The sequence below is a fragment of the Notamacropus eugenii genome, chromosome 4 (genome assembly GCF_028372415.1).
Source record: "Notamacropus eugenii isolate mMacEug1 chromosome 4, mMacEug1.pri_v2, whole genome shotgun sequence".
NCBI lineage: Eukaryota > Metazoa > Chordata > Mammalia > Diprotodontia > Macropodidae > Notamacropus > Notamacropus eugenii.
Genome location: NC_092875.1, coordinates 343,692,570 through 343,713,379, shown reverse-complemented (window position 1 = coordinate 343,713,379; position 20,810 = coordinate 343,692,570). Strand labels below are relative to the sequence as shown.

Here is a 20,810-nt window from a genome sequence, read left to right as displayed (position 1 = left end):
AGGAGGCCATTAATAAGAAGACAATTCCTCATATACACCAAAATATTTCCAGCAGCTTTTTTTGTAATAGCAAAGAATTAGAAACAAAGTAGATGCCCATCGACTGGGTAAATAAATTGTGGTACATATATGTAATGGAAAATTACTATGTAATAAGAGAGAAACATGGAAAAATTTACATGAAGTGATTCAGTGTGAAATAAACAAGAGCCAAGAAAACAATATATACACAATGTGTACAACAATGTAAATGGAAAGAAAAACACACACCTACACACAAATGAATGCAGCAAAATAACAGAAAACAAGTGCTACTCAAAAGGACAGCAATGAGAAGACATCCCTTTGCAGAGGTGGGAAATCCACAAGTGTTGTAAATCGCATGTATCTTCAGAGTTTTTTGATGTACTGATTGGCTAGACTTATTTTTTCCCTTTTTTTCCTCTTTTGGCTTTATAAAAATACTATTTTTTACACAGGATGACTGCGGTAGGAACAGGGCTACCATGAGAAATTAAGATGATATGAAAAAACCCACAGGACATCAATAAATTTATTTTAAAAAGAAAAAGCAACAATGAATTAGGAGTAGCAATAGAGAGTCCCAAGTTACCCGTGTTTATAATCTCAGGGTCACAGTGGATGATATTCTCACACAATTCTCTTTGCCTAAAACACTCTCCCCACAGTCTGTCTTTGCCTTTTAAAATCCAATCCACCCTTCAAAGATCAACTCAAATGTTAATTTCTCTCTGAAACCTCTCCAGTCCCACCCAATCAAAGGGATCTTCTCATCTCATAAACTCTGTGATTTTTGATTCCCTTGCCATATTCTCTTCATGTTATAGGTATTTGTTTACTCCCCTAATAAATCCTAAAGGTCTTGAGGAAAGAGAATGTGTTTTATTTCTCTTTGTATCTACCCTGAACTGGCACAATACTCTGCACATAGCAAATACTTAATGTTTACTGAATGCGTGGACACATGAAGTAGTGAACTATATTTGGGAGTCTAAGAAGTAGCATACTCAGGTACCATATTAAGGGTGACTGATACCTTGTTTGGGTATAGTAATATCAGGACAAAGTGAGTTCCCTTATCTCCCTTTCCCATCTGCAACCTTATGAGGGTTCTTAGTTTTTTCTCATTTACCACACATAAGAAGCAATAATATGATATTCATTAAAGCTATTCACCCAAAAAAGAACCAACACTCTAATCTGCAAACAACTCATAAGTTGCTCAGTTCAGAGTAACTCAATGGGTTCCTCTTACTAAGCAATCCCCATTTTCTTCTAAGGTCATACAGATATACAGCTCTTTGGATTCAAAACCAAATGAACCTCAAGGAAGACTTTTAACTCACACAAAGGGAAGGAAGGAAACAAGTATGTTTTAAGTGCATACTACATGTCAGGCACTGCACTAAGCATTTCACAAATGCTATCTCATTTGATTTTCACAACAACCCTGGGAGATGTTATTACTATTCCCATTTTACATGTGAGGAAACTGAAATAGACAGAGGTTAAATTACTTGCCCAAAGTTATACATCTGGTAAGTGTTATTCTATACTCCAAAATTTTATGTAAGTATTCTTTACTCTCCACCCTTACTTGTAAAGTCTTAGTCCAGACCCAGGTCATTTCATTCTTAAACTAATACAAACTCCACTTACATTTTCAGCATCATCATCCACCTCCCAGCAAATGATTTCTCATAACTACAAATGAAGTCTAACATCCTCACCCATTGTTTCAAAGCCCTCCATCAGACTACCACAGGCTGCCTCTCTTCCCTTAATCTCTTGCTAACCCTTCCACAACTCTCAAGCAAAGTGCTGAAATGTTTTCTTCATTTAACCATCATATCATTAGGTCTCATAATAAGACTTTTCCTTTCTCCAACTCTAACAAATTATCTCCCTTAAATCATTTTTTCTGACTCAACTTAAGAAGCCTTCACAAAAGAGATGGGACTTCACAAGGTTATTTCCCTGGTACAAGAAAGATAACTTGAAGCTATTTTAAGCACATGAAACAACTTGAGAAAGAAAGAGAGGCAGAAAACCAAATAAAATGTAGTTTCAGTAGGTAAGCCTCCAAGCAGAAAGAACAGGATCTGGAAAATGAAAAAAGGGAAAAGATATAATCTAAAATACAATAATAATATCTAATAATATATAATGCTTTAAATTTTGCAGAATTTTATATATTATTTCATCAGCAATGCCTATTTCTGAACCACATATAAATAAGGAATAAAAACTTTATAAGAAATGTAGTCTTGTAGGTGTATGCATTTATGTATATGTGTGCATGTATGTGTGTATATATGTATGTAAATATGTATATGTGTGTATGCGTATGTATATATGTATACGTGTATATATGCATATATGTATAGTTATGTATGTGTATGTATTTATGTATATGTGTACATATGTGTGTATACATGTATATTTGTGTGTATGTGTGCATATTTATGTATATGTATGTATATGTGTATATTTCTGTATATATGTGTATACGTGTACATTTATGTATATGTGCATATATGTATGTGTGTGTATATGTACATTTATGTATGTATATATATGTGTGTGTATATGGATATATATGTTGTCTTTAAAAATCACTCTTTCTTACATATGGGACATGAAAATTACTTTAAGTTTGGAACAGAAATATTTTGAGAATTATCTCTCTCAGCATACCTGTATGTATTCTTTATACTGTTTGTTATAAAAAACAGTATTTATAGAGACTAGGGAAATAATATTGTTAACGTATAATTACTTTAAAAATATCTTTTGGCACTTTTCATAGGCTCTAAATGTAATGCCAGAAATTTTTACTTGCAATTTATGACCATTTTACAGACATGTATACTGCAAAACACCTCATCTAGACAGTTACACTCTTGAAAAGGAAACTTTTTCTTTGGAGTTAACCCCAAAGTACCGGGGTACTGTGTTATGCATGTAGAATACAGTCATTTGTATGTAATCAATGACCTACATTGGTTGCTCCTCAATTAAGTTTAGGGAATAAGAATATTGAACAAACAGTTACCATGAGCACTATTCTAGAAATAGCTTACTTTATGACGCATATAGTTGCTTTTTATAATAAAGATCTAAACCTTCTTCAGAATCTGTGCCTACATCACTTGACTATAAACCACCTCTAAAAACTTATCAGATGTAATAACTTACATTAACGTAAGTAATTAATGTAACAACTTACAGAGCTATCTCTGTAAAGTCCTACATGAACATCATCTCATTTAATATTCACAACACCTATGAGTTAAGTATTAAGTCATTACTATTCCCACTTCACAGATGAGAAAAGCAATGCTGAGAGGAGGTAAGTTAACTTGCCCATGGCCACACAACTATCATGCATCAGCAGCAAAGTGCAAGTCCAAGTCCCTCCCGACACCAAGTCGAGAACCATTCACTCTGTACCACCACCACTAGCCTCTCCATATTCCCTTCAAACCCACTGCAATAAGCTAAGATAGGAATAAATGAGAGAATCTTTGGTCACACTTTACCTTGATATCGCTTTACATCTAAATAGGTATATAAATATGGAATATATACAGAAACATTTTGTATTTAAAATATCCTTTACTAATAAAACATTAGAAATACTGGGAACTAAAATAAGCAAAGAAGGCTATTCTTAAAAAAGAGATCATATCATGCTAATAAATGTAATTCTATGATTCCAGCCAAAAATTAAAAATCAAGCAGCTAACCAGGTTTTGTGTTTTTTTAATGAAAAGCTAAGATTTCATAAAGCTTTATATACATTCATAAAGTAATAAGAAACGTAATAACAAATTGATATGTGTGTAAATATAAGCACATAAACAAAATATACAAGTATTAGCATGGAAAAGAGGCAGAGAGACCCAGTAGACAGAAAGACCTGAGTTCAAGTTATGCTACTGACATATTCTGGCTGTCTAAGCCTAGGCAGTCACCTGACCTCTCAGTGTTCCAGGCAATTCTCTCACAAGGCTGATGTGGCAAATAGAGAGAAATGGGGGCTATTCAGACTTAGATAAGGATCCCTGCAGGGGCACACTGACTTTTAAAAAAACACATATTAACATCTGTTTTTTTTGTAGTTTTATTTCTCTAATTAAATATTTCTCAGGTACATTTTAATCTTGTTCAGATTAGACCCTCAGGAGACAGTCTAATACTTCTTCAGAGGATGTGCCAACACGCATTAACAGAAGGAGCTTCCTCAATAACAGTTCCCTATAACATTGAAATCACAGGTCTAGACATATACAAAATCTTCCTAAAGATCCTGTGAAATTTTTAGGGTATAGTTAACTATAGATATGGAAATGATCCATAAACTGCACTTAAAGGCAAACAGAATTTTCTTCTCATAGTTGACAAAGACTTAAATTCTGCTAATTACGGAATATAGTTTTATCTTCTCAACTGAATTCAAGAAAAATGTATTAAGCATTGTGCTACACACTAAGGAAACACAGATGAAAAATCATAGAAACCTTAGCCTACAGGGTCACAGTTTTTAGGGACACAGTCTTTAGATTTTTGTCAGCTATGAAAAACTTATACACTGCAAAACTATGCATTTGTCCTAAACTTTAAGAAATTTTATTTTAAATGCCATTTGCTGTTTCTTTCTGTCATATTTAAAACCTAAATGATTAAAATTCAAAACTTCATAAAAACTTTAGGAAGACCCTGTGTAAACAAGCCAGTTTCCTAAAGAGTTCAAAATATAAATCACAGGACTTAAGGCTTTTAATGGTCATTTAGTTCAACTCCCTTATTTTATAGATAAGAAACCTGAAGCCCAGCCCAGGACTTAGGATTTGAACCCAGGTCTCCCAAAATGCAGGGATCTTTCTACAAAACCATATTGTTTAAAAAAAATAGCCAATGAGATAGCATGTGTGACACGGGCCACAATCACCATTCGATAAGCATTAGTCACTGTAAAAATACCTTGCAAATTATGAAACTCAGGTACAGCACAGTCTTTTTTACTAGCACTCACAATCCCAGGAGGCTTACTTAAATCCAGTTCACATTTAGCAATAAGATTTAGAACAGCTTCATCTTCCGCATCCATGACTGAACACTTCTTTGTTAGGGAGTCAACGTATTTTGTTCTGGAATGTCGTTCTCTACAAAGAAAGCACAATTGTTGGTTATACTTTTCTATCAGCACTATTGGGTCTTCTAGATGCACCCTGGATCTGGAGTTAGGAAGATTTATCTTTCTGAGTTCAAATCTGGCCTCAGACACTTACTAGCTATGTGACCCAGGGCAAGTCACTTAACCTTGTTTGCCCAGTTTCTTGTTTGTAAAATGAGCTAGAGAAAGAAAAAGCAAACCAGTCCAGCATCTCGGCCAAGAAAGCCCCAACAGGGGTCACCAAGAGCAGGTACCAGTGAAACAAACGGAACAACAGCAATCAACATTATTCTCCACATCAGTGGTAACCTGCTGCAACACCCTGAAGTGGGGCCCAAATCAGATTAAAATGTAATGGGGAAACATTTAACAAAAGAAATGAAAACTACAACGTAATACTGATGCCATCAGGAGGCTTCCCAAGTCAATATGTAGCTGCAGAGATCCTTATGTAGGCGTGATGGCCCTGTATTCTATCTGAGTTTGAATATCACTGTTCTATGGTATAAAGATACTGGCTAGGTATTAAAAAAATAAACATGTATAATCAATATCATATTGCTCACCTTCCCAACAGGTGGTGGAGGGGCCGACGAGAGGGAAAGAATTTCAGACTCAAAATTTAAAAACGCTATCTTAAAAAGAAACAGGATTTTTATTATTACTGGTATTATTAGTATTAATTTGAAAAGCTTTCTCTTTGCATAGTTGACTGTTTTGAGGTAACACAAGTATTATTATTCCTATTTTACAGAGAGGGAAATATTCAGTCTATGGTCACTCAGCTGAAGCCAGGGTTCAAACACCAATCTCTCCGGACTCCAAGTTCAGGACTACTTTTACTATACCCAAATGCCAACTGCATGAACTTCCATCCAGACAAAAGTACATACAAGGTATTAGACTGGGCAGTGCCAAGACATAATCATCCCTGTCTTCTAGGATATTTTAAATGTGTTACTTTCACCATTAAAGATACTTCTGCTTTATCCTTCATACAAAGTAGGGCTTCTAAAAGACAAAAACTTTGTTCACTTTCTGTACAGTTTATTAACATGATTGCCTATCCCATTTGTTCCTCTCTTTCCCTTCACCTAGAGTGGAATGTGTTTCTAAGAAAATACGTGAGCACTCTTGAAACTCAAAATAGAGGCCTTACCTCTTTATCTCCTCAAGCTTAATCTCAATGAACCCCTATAATTCCCCCTCCCAGTGAAGGACCCCATTTCTTTTTTCCGCTAGGTTCTTGTCCACATACACTGCTTTCCCCTGCTCTACCAAATGCCTAGAGGCATTTTAAGGGACCAAGAATACTTCATTTCTCCTGCCTAACAAAGGCAAGATAGAAGCTCCTCTCTGTGCTCCTATGCCCTCTACAATGCTGATTTGCTTATGAGAAAAAGTAGGTATTTAGTCCATATAACATGAATTTGATTGTTCTCCCCCACTCTGAACTCCTTAGGCATTTTTGTCCCTAGACATTTTCTCTTTAACCTTGACTCAAAGTGATAGTGTTTTGTTTTTTTAAACAGCATCTTCTTGACAAAGATGCATAAAAGCATTAATTTCACCATTTAAACTTTTTGTTAACTGTAGCTATTTCCTCATTTTTAAGTGTTTACATGCTGAATACTGTCCTCACCTCATTTTCTTTAAAGTAATGACTCAGATTCCTGCTTTTTGTTTAAAATACATACTTTGTCACTAATGATTATGTTTGGCTGTGCAGGGCACATTGTTTTAGGAGTAATGATACTCCTTTTTATTTGATTTCTTATGGACAAGGAATGGTTCTAAGTTACTCAGATTTGTATATGATAACCGAATGCCTTTCTCTTTGCTTACTATGGTCTGCTATTAAAAAGCCTAAGGTTGCCCATTACATTTCTTTGTGACTTAGGGGTTTCTCTCAGTCAGTGATCTGTGAATTTAACGCTGCAATGTATGCTTTGTTTTCAGTGCTACTGGGTAATTTTCTTGCATTTAGGTCCTTTAATTCACCATGACTTTGAGAGTTAAGATTTTTAAACTATATTCATTTTTTACGTCATTTTACCTTTTAAAAGAAATAGTGTTCTCACTATGTTGCATATAATTTCATTTAGTCACAAATTTTGTTTTATTTTACCCTGTATTTTTGGGTTCCATATCTGCCATTCTCTTTTCAGGAGCCTCTATTTTAAAGAAGTTCTTCATTATGTGTTCTAATTTATTTATTCTAGTTTTTCCTATTGACTTCTTTTTTGAGTTTGATTTCCACCATAAATTCTGCCCCAATTTCCACTCTTATTTTTCCTCTTTTAAGGCACTCCAAGATTCTTTGTTGCTATCGGTCCACTTTTTTCCGGGGGTCCTGTGGAATAAATTGTCTCAACAGTGATTTTTAAGTCACTTCTCTTATAACAACATATTTATTCATTGTGTTCTCACTTTCGGAATTGTTTGCTCATTGTTCCTTCTCTCTCCCTAATTCTCATTGCTAATTTTTCTCCCTGGGGCTTAGGCTCATAGCCATCCTTTCTCTCTTGTTCTTCTTGGCCATTCCTCAGCAGTTCCAGGTAACATTGCTCCTCACTGTTTGGTTCCTCCCCGTTGACAACGTAAGACTCCCTTGGAAAGAGAGTCCTCAGCTGCCTCCTCAAGGTTTTTGTGAGGGAGAGTACTAACTACTTCCCTACCAAGTGTAAACTCCATGAAGAAACGACTACAGTGGGGTTATGCTCTCTGTCCTTGGGGGAGCCTCTCTGGCTGACATGTTAATGTCACTTCACCCCACCTTAAGCCCTCGCTGCTTGATTTCTCTACCATGAAAGCTGGGCAAATTCAAAGCTCTCCTTTGTTAAGGTGGTAGTAAGGGAAGACTGAACATCTGTCAAGAGAGGATGGGAAAAGCCACTCCAGCCAAAGCTGTCGTCAGTTGTACCACTCTTGTGGCCCTCCTCTATTATTTCATTGTGAAGTACAATCAAACTATATATGGTATTTACCTGAGGAGGTAACATTTCCTACCTTTTCTTATTACTTCTTACATGCTATTTTTACTTCAATTTTAATGACTACATAGGCACATTTCTTCTTGTGAAGTGGTGGCAGTTTTGCTAAGGAGCCACTCACTCTGCCACTACCAGCAGGTTTATTATTATTATTATCATCATTAGTAGTGTTTAAAACATTGCTTGTTCTAGTCCCAGCTTGGCAAAGTCACATTGTATTTGCATACACAGCTCCTAGCACAGTACCTGGCACATAGTTGATGTTTAATAAACGCTTACTGAATTGTTATTGAATACAATAACAGTTATAAAACTGCTCTTACTCTTTGACCTAATGATCACATACAACTAGGATTAGTGAGGGTGTTACTGAAAGGAAACCAAGACTTATTGGTGCAAAATATTCATAGTTATTATTAATAATAAAAGACCAGAAATAACTCACATACCCAACAATTGAAAATGACAAAAAGAGCTTATGAAATCAAATTGGCCACTACTAAGGCAAAAGAAATGATGACTCTACATTCCCCAATTGATAAATAGTCAAAGGATATGAACAGGCAGTTTTCAGAGGAAGAAATTAAAGTTATCTAGAGTCATATGAAAAAATGCTCTAAATCACTTTTGATTAGAGAGATGCAAATCAAAACAACTCTGAGGCACCACATCACACCTATCAGATTGGCAAACATGACAGAACAGGAAAATGATACATGTTGGAGAGGATGTGGGAGAGTTGGAACACTAATTCATTGTTGGTGGAGCTGCGAGCGCATCCAACCATTCTGGAGAGCAATTTGGAACTATGCCCAAAGGGCTACAAAAATGTGCATATCCTTTGACCCAGCAATACCACTACTAGGACTGTATCCCCAAGAGAGCATAAAAATGGGAAAGGGTCCCACATGTACAAAAATATTTATAGCAGTTCTTTTTGTGGTGGCCAAGAACTGGAAATCAAGGGGATGCCCATCAATTGTGGAATGGCTGAATAAATTATGGTATATGAATGTAATGGAGTATTATTGCGCCATAAGAAATGATGAACAAGAAGACTTCAGGGAGGCCTGGAAGGACTTATATGATCTGATACTGAGCGAAAGGAGCAGAACCAGGAGAACTTTGTGCACAGCAACGACCACAGTGAGAGTTTTTTCTGGCAGACTTGGAACTTCATAACAACACAAGAACTTAAAAAAAAAATTTCCCAATGGTCTTCTAAGGCAAAATGCCTTCCACAGTCAGAGAAAAAACTATGGAATTCATTCACAGAATGTAGCAGATCACTTTTGTGTGTGTGTGTGTGTGTGTGTGTGTGTGTGTGTGTGTATTATGTTTTGATTTGTTATATGATTTCTTCCATTTATTTTAGTTCGTCCACACAGCGAAAACGTATTCAATAGGAAAGTATGTGTGGATCCTATATAGAATTGTATGCTGTCTTGGGGAGGGAGGGGAGTGGTAGGAGGTAGGTAGGGGGGAAAATAATCTAAGTTTTATGATAGTGATTGTAGAACATTGAAAATAAAAATAAATAAATAAAAAATAAAAAAAAGAAATGATGACTAAAAATATATATGAACTATGGAAAAATTGATCAATTGATACAAAGTGAAGAATCAGAACATGACTATATATATATGATTTCAACTTCTATAATTAGTGTAGTTTGTGGATTCTTTCAACTTTTTATTTGAAAACTTGGTTTTGAAATAGTTACTAGGTTTTGAATAAATTTTTTAAAGACAGTGTGTGTTATACTGTTAACACAGACTAATTTCTATTATTATAGTCTACATCTGTAACTACAGCACAATGGTGAAAATATCTTTCATGTGAATTTTTAGGAAGAGCCCAACCTTCATAAATCAGACAGGATTTTGCAGCATCCCAAAGGTATAAAAAGTGCAGTAGCAACAAATTACTTCTACTTGATATTCAAAAGTACTACTCTGAAATAACAAAAATGCATTACCTCTAGCCATTCTATAGTTTGGACTTTCTAATGTCATTCAAAGAATTAAGAAAAAAATTATGTGAGATGTCAATATCTTTTGGGGAGCCTTGATTAAAAATATACATTCAACAGATTGAAGCATATCTTCTAACTTTCTTTTTCATGCTTTTTTATGCACATGGCTAATACTGAAATGTTTTGCATGACTTCATATGTATGCACATACAGGTATGTATACATACATATAAATGAGTATTACATTGGCTTGTCTTCTCAATGATTAAGGGAGCAGCTGGAAGAAGAATTTGGATGGCAAAGTAAAAAAATGAATGTTAAAAAATAAATATAATTTTAAAAAAGATTATGTACTCATTTAATGTTTTTAGTTGGGTCTAAATTTTTCTGACGTTTCCAAACTTAAATTTCTGAATATTCAAGTATCATTTCTGTTCATACCTTTCTGCTTTGTTTTTCAATGAATTTGAAGAAATCTGTTTCAATTCAAATGTTTCTTCCATAGAAAAATGTGAAAGAGATGCTTTTCGTTCACTCTCTCTCACTAAACGATTATCTGGGGGAAAAAATCCACACAATCATATTACAAAGTTAATAAATACAAACATAGGCAAAATAGTTATATAAAAGGTAGTTTGGTAGGGAGGACAGTGTTGAAGGGATCAATAAAAACTTCATGAAGAAGCCTGAGCTCTATCAGGGGTAGGGACCTTGTGATCTCAAGGCTACATATGGCCTTCTAGGGCCTTGGATGCAGCCTTTTGACTGAGTCTAAGTTTTACAGAACAAATCCTTTTATTAAGGGAGTTTGTTCTGTGAAATTTGGATTCAGTCAAAGGGCTATACCTGAGGACCTAGGCCACAGCTTCCTCACCCCTGCTCTATAAAGTAGAGGTACAGAAGGAACACATTCCAGGCATGTGGGATAGCCGGTTCAAGGGCACTGAGAAAAAAATGGAATGGCATGGATAAAAAAATCAGAGGTCAGTTTTGACTGGAACACAGAGTAATGTCTAATGAGGCTGGAGAGAAGGATTTAAGTCTGGTGGTGTAGGGTTTTAAAAGATGACTAGTGAGAGGAAATAAGGAATTCATTTTAAATCGAGCCACCATACCCTAGCTGGAATGATATACTGCACCCAAAAGTTAAGGGGAGTTCAACAGTTCTTTTAAAGATCTGGAAAATAAACAATGTGGATAACTTTAATGAAGTCCAATTTATGGAATGTGGAAGTAGTAAGAATAAAATGGAGATTTTTGAGAAACCAAGTCTTCAGGTGTCCAGTATGCCATCACCATACCTAAGAGCAATACCACATTATTTTAAGCACCTCTCACTTTTGCTAAAGAAATGAGTTGATGTCTATCATGATGGAACCTACATAGGGCATACTTTAGGTTTAAGAAATTTAACAAATAGTAAAATCTTTTGCAAGCATTTTGACCCTCCTAATTTTGTTCTAAGTAATACAGCATTACTTTCCTTATTTTAAGTGGGAAAACTAGGCCAAAAAGGTTACATCTCATCTTTCTGACTCATACTTCTACAGCAATCTCTGTAGCAGATAGGTATGACTTTTCAATTCCATTTTTCATTTAAATGCTAACAAAAGATTTTCTTACAGAAAATCTTCTATAGCATGTACTATAAAGAAAGCAATATTTTTTTCATTTCTTATTTAGAAATATTTTAGTCCAAAAAAGAAAGCAACTGTTTCTTCTCTTCTTTAATTTCACCAGTCTACTCATACTACATTCTGCACAGCGTAATGGTAACTGCAAGAAAAGTACATTATATATCTTAAAGAATTTTGTGAGTTATTACTCCTAAGTATGGAAAAAAAGAAAATTTGATCTGCCAAGGTTTTAAATGTGATATCTGAAACTATATGAACGAATGAATTACTTATATATTTAAATTAATTTTGCTAAACAATTCAAAAAGTGAGTTTTACTACCACCAAATCAACATCAAGGTCATGAGAGCAATCTCCATGTAGTTCAGTCAGATGTTCATTCTTACCTAGCCATGGCACAAAGAAACACAGATGAATACAATGGTCCAAACAGTGAGATAAAAGTAAATTTATTACCACAACTGAAAAAAATACAGATCTGAATTTATTAGTACCATCACCTTCATATAAAAAGTAAAACATTATTATTCCATTTTTATATGGTATAACTATTTAGAAAAAAACTTAAGCTTTGATGAATATTGTCACTCCTACCTAGCTGTCTAAGTCTTGGAATTATATAGACAAGAAAAAGACGATAATCAGGCTCATTCTTAGCTACAGGATTGAGTCGCAAATCCACATCTTTTAGTTCAGTTAATTGATGAAGTCGAAATACTTCTACTAGTGAGGAAATATTATTGTAGTACAGATTGAGATTTTCTAATAATGTTAAGTATTCGATACCCTGTTAACAGAAGAAAAAAGCAAAATCAGTACACACTCTTTAAAAGTACTCTAATAAAGACATTTGCAAGTTGTAAATAACTAAAAGATCACTAAAATAAAAGATTTTGATATAAAAATAAAAACCACGCTTATTGAAACAGAAAGTCATTGCCAGAATGGGAATAAAGACAAAATGTTATCACTATCATTAAAGTGGATATCCAAGAAAGGGCTTTGACACAGTAATATGACTAGGAAATTCAGTGTCACAGTCTCATTTTTAAAAGAAGTCATCTTGTTTTGGGGGTATGTTAAAATATGTTTATGAATCTTCTTATGAATATACAATTAGTTATAAGTTTCTTAACATTTTAATTTTAGATACAATAAAAGCAAAATTATCCATTTGTTTCATCCAAGGCCTTTTCTTTAAGATATATTATCTCAATTAATGGGAATTAAAGTTTTGTTACTCCAAAACAGAGATGATAATATCAGAATTTAAGACAGAAATACAGTGCAAAATAAATACAGAGAATACATTTTACATGTAAAGGAAATTATGTTCTTAGCTAATAACATTTTCTGTTGCTTTAATCTGAATAGCAATAAAGTTTGTTTCAAATGAAAACAAACCAAAAATTTACCTCTAGGCATACCAATGAATTGCGTGAGAGATCTAGAGACTTTAAATTAGTTAAATTCTTCAAAGAATTTCCTAGATGAGTAATCTTTTCTTGGTAAGTTCCAGGGATAGATAGTGACTTAAGTACACCTAAGAAGAGAAAATTTTAAGATTATTTACTATGCCCTAACTTTTTTAACTAAACCAAAATGTTGACTACACTGAAATAATTCACTGAAAGATCTGTGATATCAATAACATGGACACTCTTCCCAGTGATGCAGACAATGAGTGATTTATACCTTATCATCCTATGTGCTTCTTTTAATTGTCTTAAAGAACTTTTAAGGGATTTGACCCAAACAGTTTCTGATTATATCTGTGGATATAACAAACTGAAAAGATGATGGAACAAGAGTAGAGGAACACTACAAAAAAAGTAATTTTTATTTGGCTTTAGAATATATCATATGACTTTTTGGTGACACCTTTCTAAAAGGTGTTAAATATAAAACAGATTTGTATTTCATTGACAAAAAACAAAATGAATCTCTGCCCAGCAACCAAAAGGAAATATAGAATTAAAAATGGATAGAAGCATCAATTTTTATACTGATATCCAGGAAAATTCTTTATAAGGTAACTTTCAAACTCATCCTCTCTGCCCTCTCAGCAGCTTTGTACACTACTGCCCCTGCCTCATCCTTAGCAGCATCTTTTCTCTTGGCTTCTATGACAATGTTCTCTCTTAGTTCTCCTATCTGTCTAACCCTCCTTTTTCACCTTCCTTTGCTGAACTATCATCCATCTGCCTCCAAGTAAGAGTATAACCCCAAAGTTTGGTACCGAAGAGGATACTCCCAACCACTGAGTCAGTAAAGCCAGAAACACATCTCCCTAGGCATCTATACCTATAAGCCTATTCCCTTTTTCACCTCAACCCACCTGTAAGACCTTGATGTAGCAGGGACTGCCATTTCACATGTATGTTCAGTCCTTCATCTTCCAGCTGGTCATCTGCTTACAAATATGACCAGGTCTTCCCAAAGCTAAAAATGCTCTCCAACCATTCAAATCCATCAGACTCCTACTCAACCTTCTAGACACCAGACACCTCCAACTTATTCCTTAAACCCTTACAATAGGGTTAGGTTCTCACTATTCTACTGATAAGCTAATTAAGCTAATCTGGGAAAAAGAGGTTGGTGCTAGATGTAGAAGGACATAGATCCTAAAGAAATTGCTTTCTAAAAAAAAAAAAAAGCAAAAACATTTTACAGTGAAAATATCACTGGATTAGGAGCTAGAAGATCTGAGTTCAAATCCTATTTTTATGTGTTTAACATTTCTGGGATAAAGTTTGAGGTTACTAAAGGAGCTATGGAATTTCTCAAAGGCAATCCAAACTCACTCTTCTCCTTCAATGTACTTATAATTACATAAAATTCAGCAACCCAACTCATTCATTTTTGTATGTCTGTCCAAAACACATAAATTGCAACTGGCACAATGTCATCCATAAATGTATCTGGAGGTCTTCATCATCCAGAGCACATGTGTTTTCAATCTGGAGTAAGTGCTGGATCTTCTTTATGACAGTGGTGAACACTCAACAAACATATGGTAGTACATAAATTGATGGTAATGGTCATGCTTGTGTGCTCCTACTGACACCAGGCTAATTCAGAAGTAGGATCCTAAGCGATGAAACTGGATTTAGCAGAATTCCCTACCTTTAGTTAGTTCCTTGTCAGTTTAGTGATGCCATCCATACCGGGAACATATCTTCATTGCTTTTTTTTTTTTTTTTTTTTTTTGCTGTTTTTAATTCTGTAGTTTTAAAGAATGGCTATTACTACAAGAAAATATACTAAAAAACTCCACAAGAGCACATTTCAATATCTACTATCCACAATGAAACTGGATCAATCAGCACTAAAGTGCAAAAGAAAAGTGCAATTAAAAACAAAAACCAATGCCCCAAACTGGCAAATTATTGTTGCAAAACTGCCTAATTCGATCTCAAAGTAAAACCCTTCTGAGGGGCCTACCAGCTTACAAGGTTGTTACTGATTAATCTGCAATGCCTGATACATTTCAAAGATCTTCGGAAGAACAGTAAAATCTAACAGCTGCTAACCATTGAGCTTTATACGTTAAAAAACAACTTGAAAATACAAAGGCTCTAGTACTAAAAATTGGGAGAAAAAGGGTAATTTTTACTGATGAAACTCACTTTTTCATTCACAGCTATACTAAAACCTTTGTCAGAAGTAATCCTCATCTGCCTGTAAGTTCTGGACATTTTCAATAGACTGCAAAACATCCAACTGGGAAAAAAAGCATTTTAGAGATTTTTTTAGTTCCAGTAGTTCTGGAAGGCTTGTCCTCACTAAGGAATAACGAATCCTGATAAATATATTGATATAGTGAAAAATAACTGTTCCCAAATCACAAAATACTGCTAAACAACTTTATTACACATCACAAATGGATAACAAATTTATCCAAAATATGGAGATAAAAGGTGTTTTAATGGTTTTGGAACTTGCCAGACTTCCACCCCACTGAAAACCTGCTGACTATAACCAAGGCTAGACTTGGAAAAATAGATTATTAAAGGTATCCAATATGATAAAAGTGAGGTTTCATGATGAATTAAATAAACAATGTGTCAAAATGTTATGAACTCCATGCAGTCACATAAAACAAATGAATGAAACAAAAGGATACATTACATCCTAAACATTTTTAAAGATGTAAAAAGTTTTGAGGTTTATTACATAAATTTAATGATTTTACTTTGTTCCAGTTAATTTATACAGAACCATACATGTATTTTATGCCTTGCCTGCTATTTGTAATCAATGGGGCATTGAGCAAGGTTCTGTTTCAAGGAAATTTGACTAACTTTGATCAACTGATGGGAAATACCATCTTGGAAGAAGAGATCCTTTAAGATAAGAGGTGCTTACTTCTATTGGCTATCTAATGCTTTTCTGTAACTAAGCATAGTATCTTTCAGTCAACTGATATGGTAAAACTTTGTTCTACTATACACCAAACCTAAATCTGTCTCATTTTAATTTCTACCCAAATCCTAGTTCTGCCCTGTGATACCATCCAGAAAAATTCTAATCTCTTTTCAACATCAACATACTTAAAGAAAAAGAATATATGCCCCTGATCTCCTCTTTTCTAAATTAACACATTCCCAATTATTTCAAATAATCCTTACACTGTCTGAACTGGAGGCCTTTCCCTTGCCTGGATACAGTTTATTAACATCCTTTCTAAAATGTGGTGCCCAAAACAGAACACAATATTCTAGACATGGTCTGACCTGAGCAGAATACAGCCAAAATATTACCTTACTAATTCTGAACACTGTATTCAGGAAAAGACTAGTACCTCTGATGTAAGGGCTGCTGAGCCCTTTTCAGGACCGCTTTCCACCTTCGATGTCCTCCTGATCCACCCGGCTCACTTGTGGCTCCAAGAAACTATGGCTTGCACAGTGGCCACAACCCAGTTAACCATTTTGGCAGGCAGGCTACACCAGAATGAGGGCAACTGAGGAGCCTCAAACTTCTTAGTGAGTTGGGGAGGGGGTGTGTAACAAAAGCATGTAAACACTTCCCCTAGCAGAATAGGTGGATGAGAACTATTTGATCCAACAGCCATAAAGACGGCAGGTACTTAGAGCTTGGTTAGATATCAAAGACCCCTAGTTGGATGTGGAAAAATGTGAGATACACATTTTTCTGGAGTGGCTGCAGTAAAGGATAACATCATGAAGCTGGTATAGGTTTTGCAATCAAAACTAATCTAGTCATCAAGCTTGTATGCCTACCAAAAGGAGTGAATGAGAGGCCCATGACAATGCAATTGCCACTTGCAGGGAAAATGCCGTTATCATCAATGTGCCAAAAAAGGACAAACTTACGATTCTGGGTGATTTTAATCCCAGAGTAGGCTCAGACCACCAGACATGACAGGGAGTCCTTCAGAGGAACTGAGTTGGAAATAGCATCACCAATGGTCACTTATTACTGAACACTTGTGCATCTCATGACCTTCTCATCACCAACACTGTCTTCCATTTATCTAACAAAATAAAACTTTGTGGATGCACCCTTGCAGCAAACATTGGCACATATTGTAAGAATACAGACAGGATGTGAGAGTGACAATGTGTGGCTCAAAGTACTCATAGTGATTACAGACTTATCCACTCCAAGCTAAATATTCCAATTCAACACAAGTGGTGGCCCCAGGGAAAATGACTACCAGAAGAATTAATGTCCCCAGATTAGAGCTCTTTTCTGATGGGGAACAGTTCGTTGCTAACTTGGAGGGAAAGTTGAGCCAACACACAGGTGGCAACGGTGGAGTAGCAGCGGGCAGCTTTCAGAGATTTGGTGTGCAATGCTGCATTTGCTCTTCTGGGTCAGAACACTCATAAACATCAAGACGGGTTTGATGAAAATGATGGGGAAATTCAGAAGCTGCTAAATGAAAAACAAGAATTCCACAAAGTTTACCAGCAGGATAGTTCATTGCTTTCTAAGAAGGCAGAATTTAATTCCATCAAAAGTAAAGTAAAAGTGAAGCTTACAGAGATGCTGAATTCTTGGCTCAGTAAGAAGGCCGATGAAATTCACAGCTACTGCACTGATGGTAAATTCTTCAACCTGAAAAAGCTAAAGCCAAGGCTAAAATGGAGGGAGTGTTGGTTCATGATTTTTTTGTTTGCAGATGATTGTGCATGATGAGATGCAACAAAGTATGGATCAATTCTCTACAGCCTGTGCTAATTTTGACCTAATAATTAACACCAAGAAAACACAGGTGCTCCATCAGCCACCACCACGCCATCTGGAATTTGGAACCATCAGTTACAGCAGATGGAGAAGTTTTAGATACTGCGTTCACTTACCTTGACAGTATATATACAATGACAATGAGGTTGATAAACTCATTGCCAAAGCTAGATCAGTGTTTGGGAGGCTTAGAATGAAAAGTGTGAAGAGAAGAGGTATTAGACTGATTATCATACAGAAGGTGTACAGCAGAGCTGTTGTGCTGACCTCATTGTATGCCTGTGAAACACGGACAGTATACCAGTGCCATGTCAGGACACTGAATTGTTTCCATTTGAACTGTCTTAGGAAGATTCTGAAGATCACTCAGTAGGATAAGATACCAGGCACAGACGTCCTTTCTTGAATGAAACTGCCAAGTATTCAGACTGGACTGTAAAGAGAGCAACTCTAATGGGCTGGCCATGTTGTTTGAAGGCCTAATGCATGTTTGCCAAAAAGACTTCTATGGAGAACTTAAACAGGGCAAGCACTCACACAATGGTTAGAAAAACTGATACAAGGACATTCTTAAGGTCTCTCTCATGAGGCCACATCTGAACTCAGGTCTTTCTGACTCCAGGTCTAGTGCTCCATCAACTGCACCACCTAGATGCCCTTCCCATGCCTTTATCCAAGTCAGTGAATAAAATGTTAAACAACACAAGAACACTCCATGGAAGACCTCCCTCCAAGATGACACATGAATCCACTTATGACTGCTCTTTCAATCTGGCCATCCAAACAGTCCAAACCCTGAGAGCCAGCTTTGTAGACAAAGTAGAGCATTAGGCTTAGGGATAAAAAAATATGTGAATTCAAATTTCACCTCAGAAATTTGTCTTCAGCATCTAGCACAGTGCCTAGCACACAGTAGATGTTTCATAAACACCTGCTGACTGTATGGCTTTACCTCTTTGTAGCTCCTAACATTTACTCATCCCTAAAATGGGAGTGCTTGACTCCTTAATGATTATAAACCTCCATAGGATATTTTTTTCCTTTCTAGTAAGGGCAATTCATTATGGAGAAGCCAATGGCTATATAACAAATTCTAAGATCTCTAACAGCTCTAAATCTATCCTCTTATGATTCTAGATTAATGATGGGTATCAGTGCTTTGTTAGTCAAAAAGGTTCTAGTAAGCATTAAAAGAATGCCCAGTTTCAATTTTTTAATGAGCTACACTTCTAGAAACAAGGCTGAATCCTCTCTTAAAGAGGGTTGGCTTCCAGAGCAGAGCTCCGCTACAACATGTATGTTTGAGTGGGTATTTATGGCTCATTCCCTTTAACTAAAAGCATTTTGCCCAGAAAAAAAAAATTTTACATTTAAAAATTAAAATTCGATTAAGACATTTTATTTCATAAAAAATTAATGCCTTTTTCTACGTTCAAAGTGGCTTATAAAGCACTTATAACTATAGGCGGTGCCTTTTTTTTTAAACCAGTCCTTAGTCTAACCTTACTAACTTCGGCCTACGTTTAGGCTTAAGAAGAAGCTGAAACTACAACGGATGCCAACGTGCTCCCCGCCCTGTAACAAATAAGACCACAGCTGGTGCTGCAAGCAGACGCTGCTACAAAGGTCTGGGCGGCACTGCCAGGGCAAACGGCGGGCTGCTAAGTGTGTATGTTAATGTAAACACCAGACTGCCTGGGGAAGGGGAGAGGTCAAGTAGCGCTGGTAGTGGCTAGGAGGTGTGTGTTTGTGTGTATCTGCGTGCACACACACGTGGGTCAGGGGCTGCTAATCGTGTGCGTGTGTGCGTGTGCGAGATGGCCCACCCAGCAGCAGAAGCCCCGCCTCCCAGGCCCGCCCCGGGCCCGCCCAGCAGCAGAAGCCCCGCCTCCCAGGCCCGCCTCGGCCCGCCCAGCAGCAGAAGCCCCGCCTCCAAGGCCCCGCCCCGGCCCGCCCAGCAGCAGAAGCCCCGCCTCCCGGGCCCGCCCAGCAGCAGAAGCCCCGCCTCCCAGGCCCGCCCGGCCCGCCCAGCAGCAGAAGCCCCGCCTCCCAGGCCCCGCCCCCTTGCGGGGGGGGTCTCCCCAGCCTGGGGCCGTTTTGACCCGAGGGGCTCAAGCCCGCCCTGGGCTGACGGAGCGCGGACTGGCTGAAAACGGGAAGAAGGTTTCCCGGGCCCGAGGCCGTTCGGAGTCAGGGGCTGCCCAGGTTACCCATGTCGCGATGGCCGAAGCCGGTCTTCTCCCGGATCTTCTCCTCCGACAGCACTAACTTAGACGCCGTAGCCATTTTTTTCCAAACCGAGCGCGCCTGCGCAGTGAGTTCCCGCCGGGTACCTGGGCAGAGGCGCCGCAGCGGGCGAAGCGCCGCGCAGTGCCTCCTGGGAGAGGCGGGACTAGGAGCTGAGCCGGGGGCGGCGGAGGCGCCACAAGCCCCGGGGCCGTGGGTTCGAATCCCCGCCATTAATTTCTACCTGTTCGTTCCTCCCACCTGTGACCTCACCGGGGGTCTTCTTGGCAGAGAGACCGGGGTGCTTTGCATTTCCTTCTCCAGCTCATTTTACAGGTGAGGAAACCGAGGCCAGCAGGGTGAAGTGACTTGTCCAGGGCCACGTCTCCTGGCTCCAGGCCCAGCACTGTGCCCCCTGGCTGCCGAATTTTAAATTCCTCTCCTACACGAGTTTTCCTTTACCTCCCTTCTTGCACTTGTGTTCTACTGTGTATGATTTGTGAAACTCATCTCCCACTGTACTATAAATGTCTTCAGGACAGGGCTCCCATGTATTTAAACTT

The 20,810-nt window shown here is 37.2% G+C and overlaps 1 protein-coding gene across 3 annotated transcripts in view; it reads right to left on the bottom strand.

Annotated features, from left to right (window-relative positions):
- CEP72 (centrosomal protein 72) overlaps positions 1 to 20,394 on the bottom strand; it is a 71,149-nt gene extending 50,755 nt beyond the window's left edge. For 2 of the 3 annotated variants that reach the window (XR_011966229.1, XM_072605311.1), the window contains exons 1-5: positions 20,232 to 20,394; positions 13,221 to 13,348; positions 12,400 to 12,592; positions 10,610 to 10,724; positions 5,008 to 5,189 (exon numbers count right to left, since the gene is read on the bottom strand). Coding sequence is in view for 2 of the 3 variants with exons in the window: in XM_072605311.1 (XP_072461412.1) it covers positions 5,008 to 5,189; positions 10,610 to 10,724; positions 12,400 to 12,592; positions 13,221 to 13,348; positions 20,232 to 20,307 (694 nt within the window). In the remaining variant the exon portion in view is untranslated. The remainder of the gene's footprint in view (positions 1 to 5,007; positions 5,190 to 10,609; positions 10,725 to 12,399; positions 12,593 to 13,220; positions 13,349 to 20,231) is intronic. The other variant, XM_072605312.1, reaches the window with a different exon arrangement.
- Between the last annotated feature and the right edge of the window lie 416 nt (positions 20,395 to 20,810).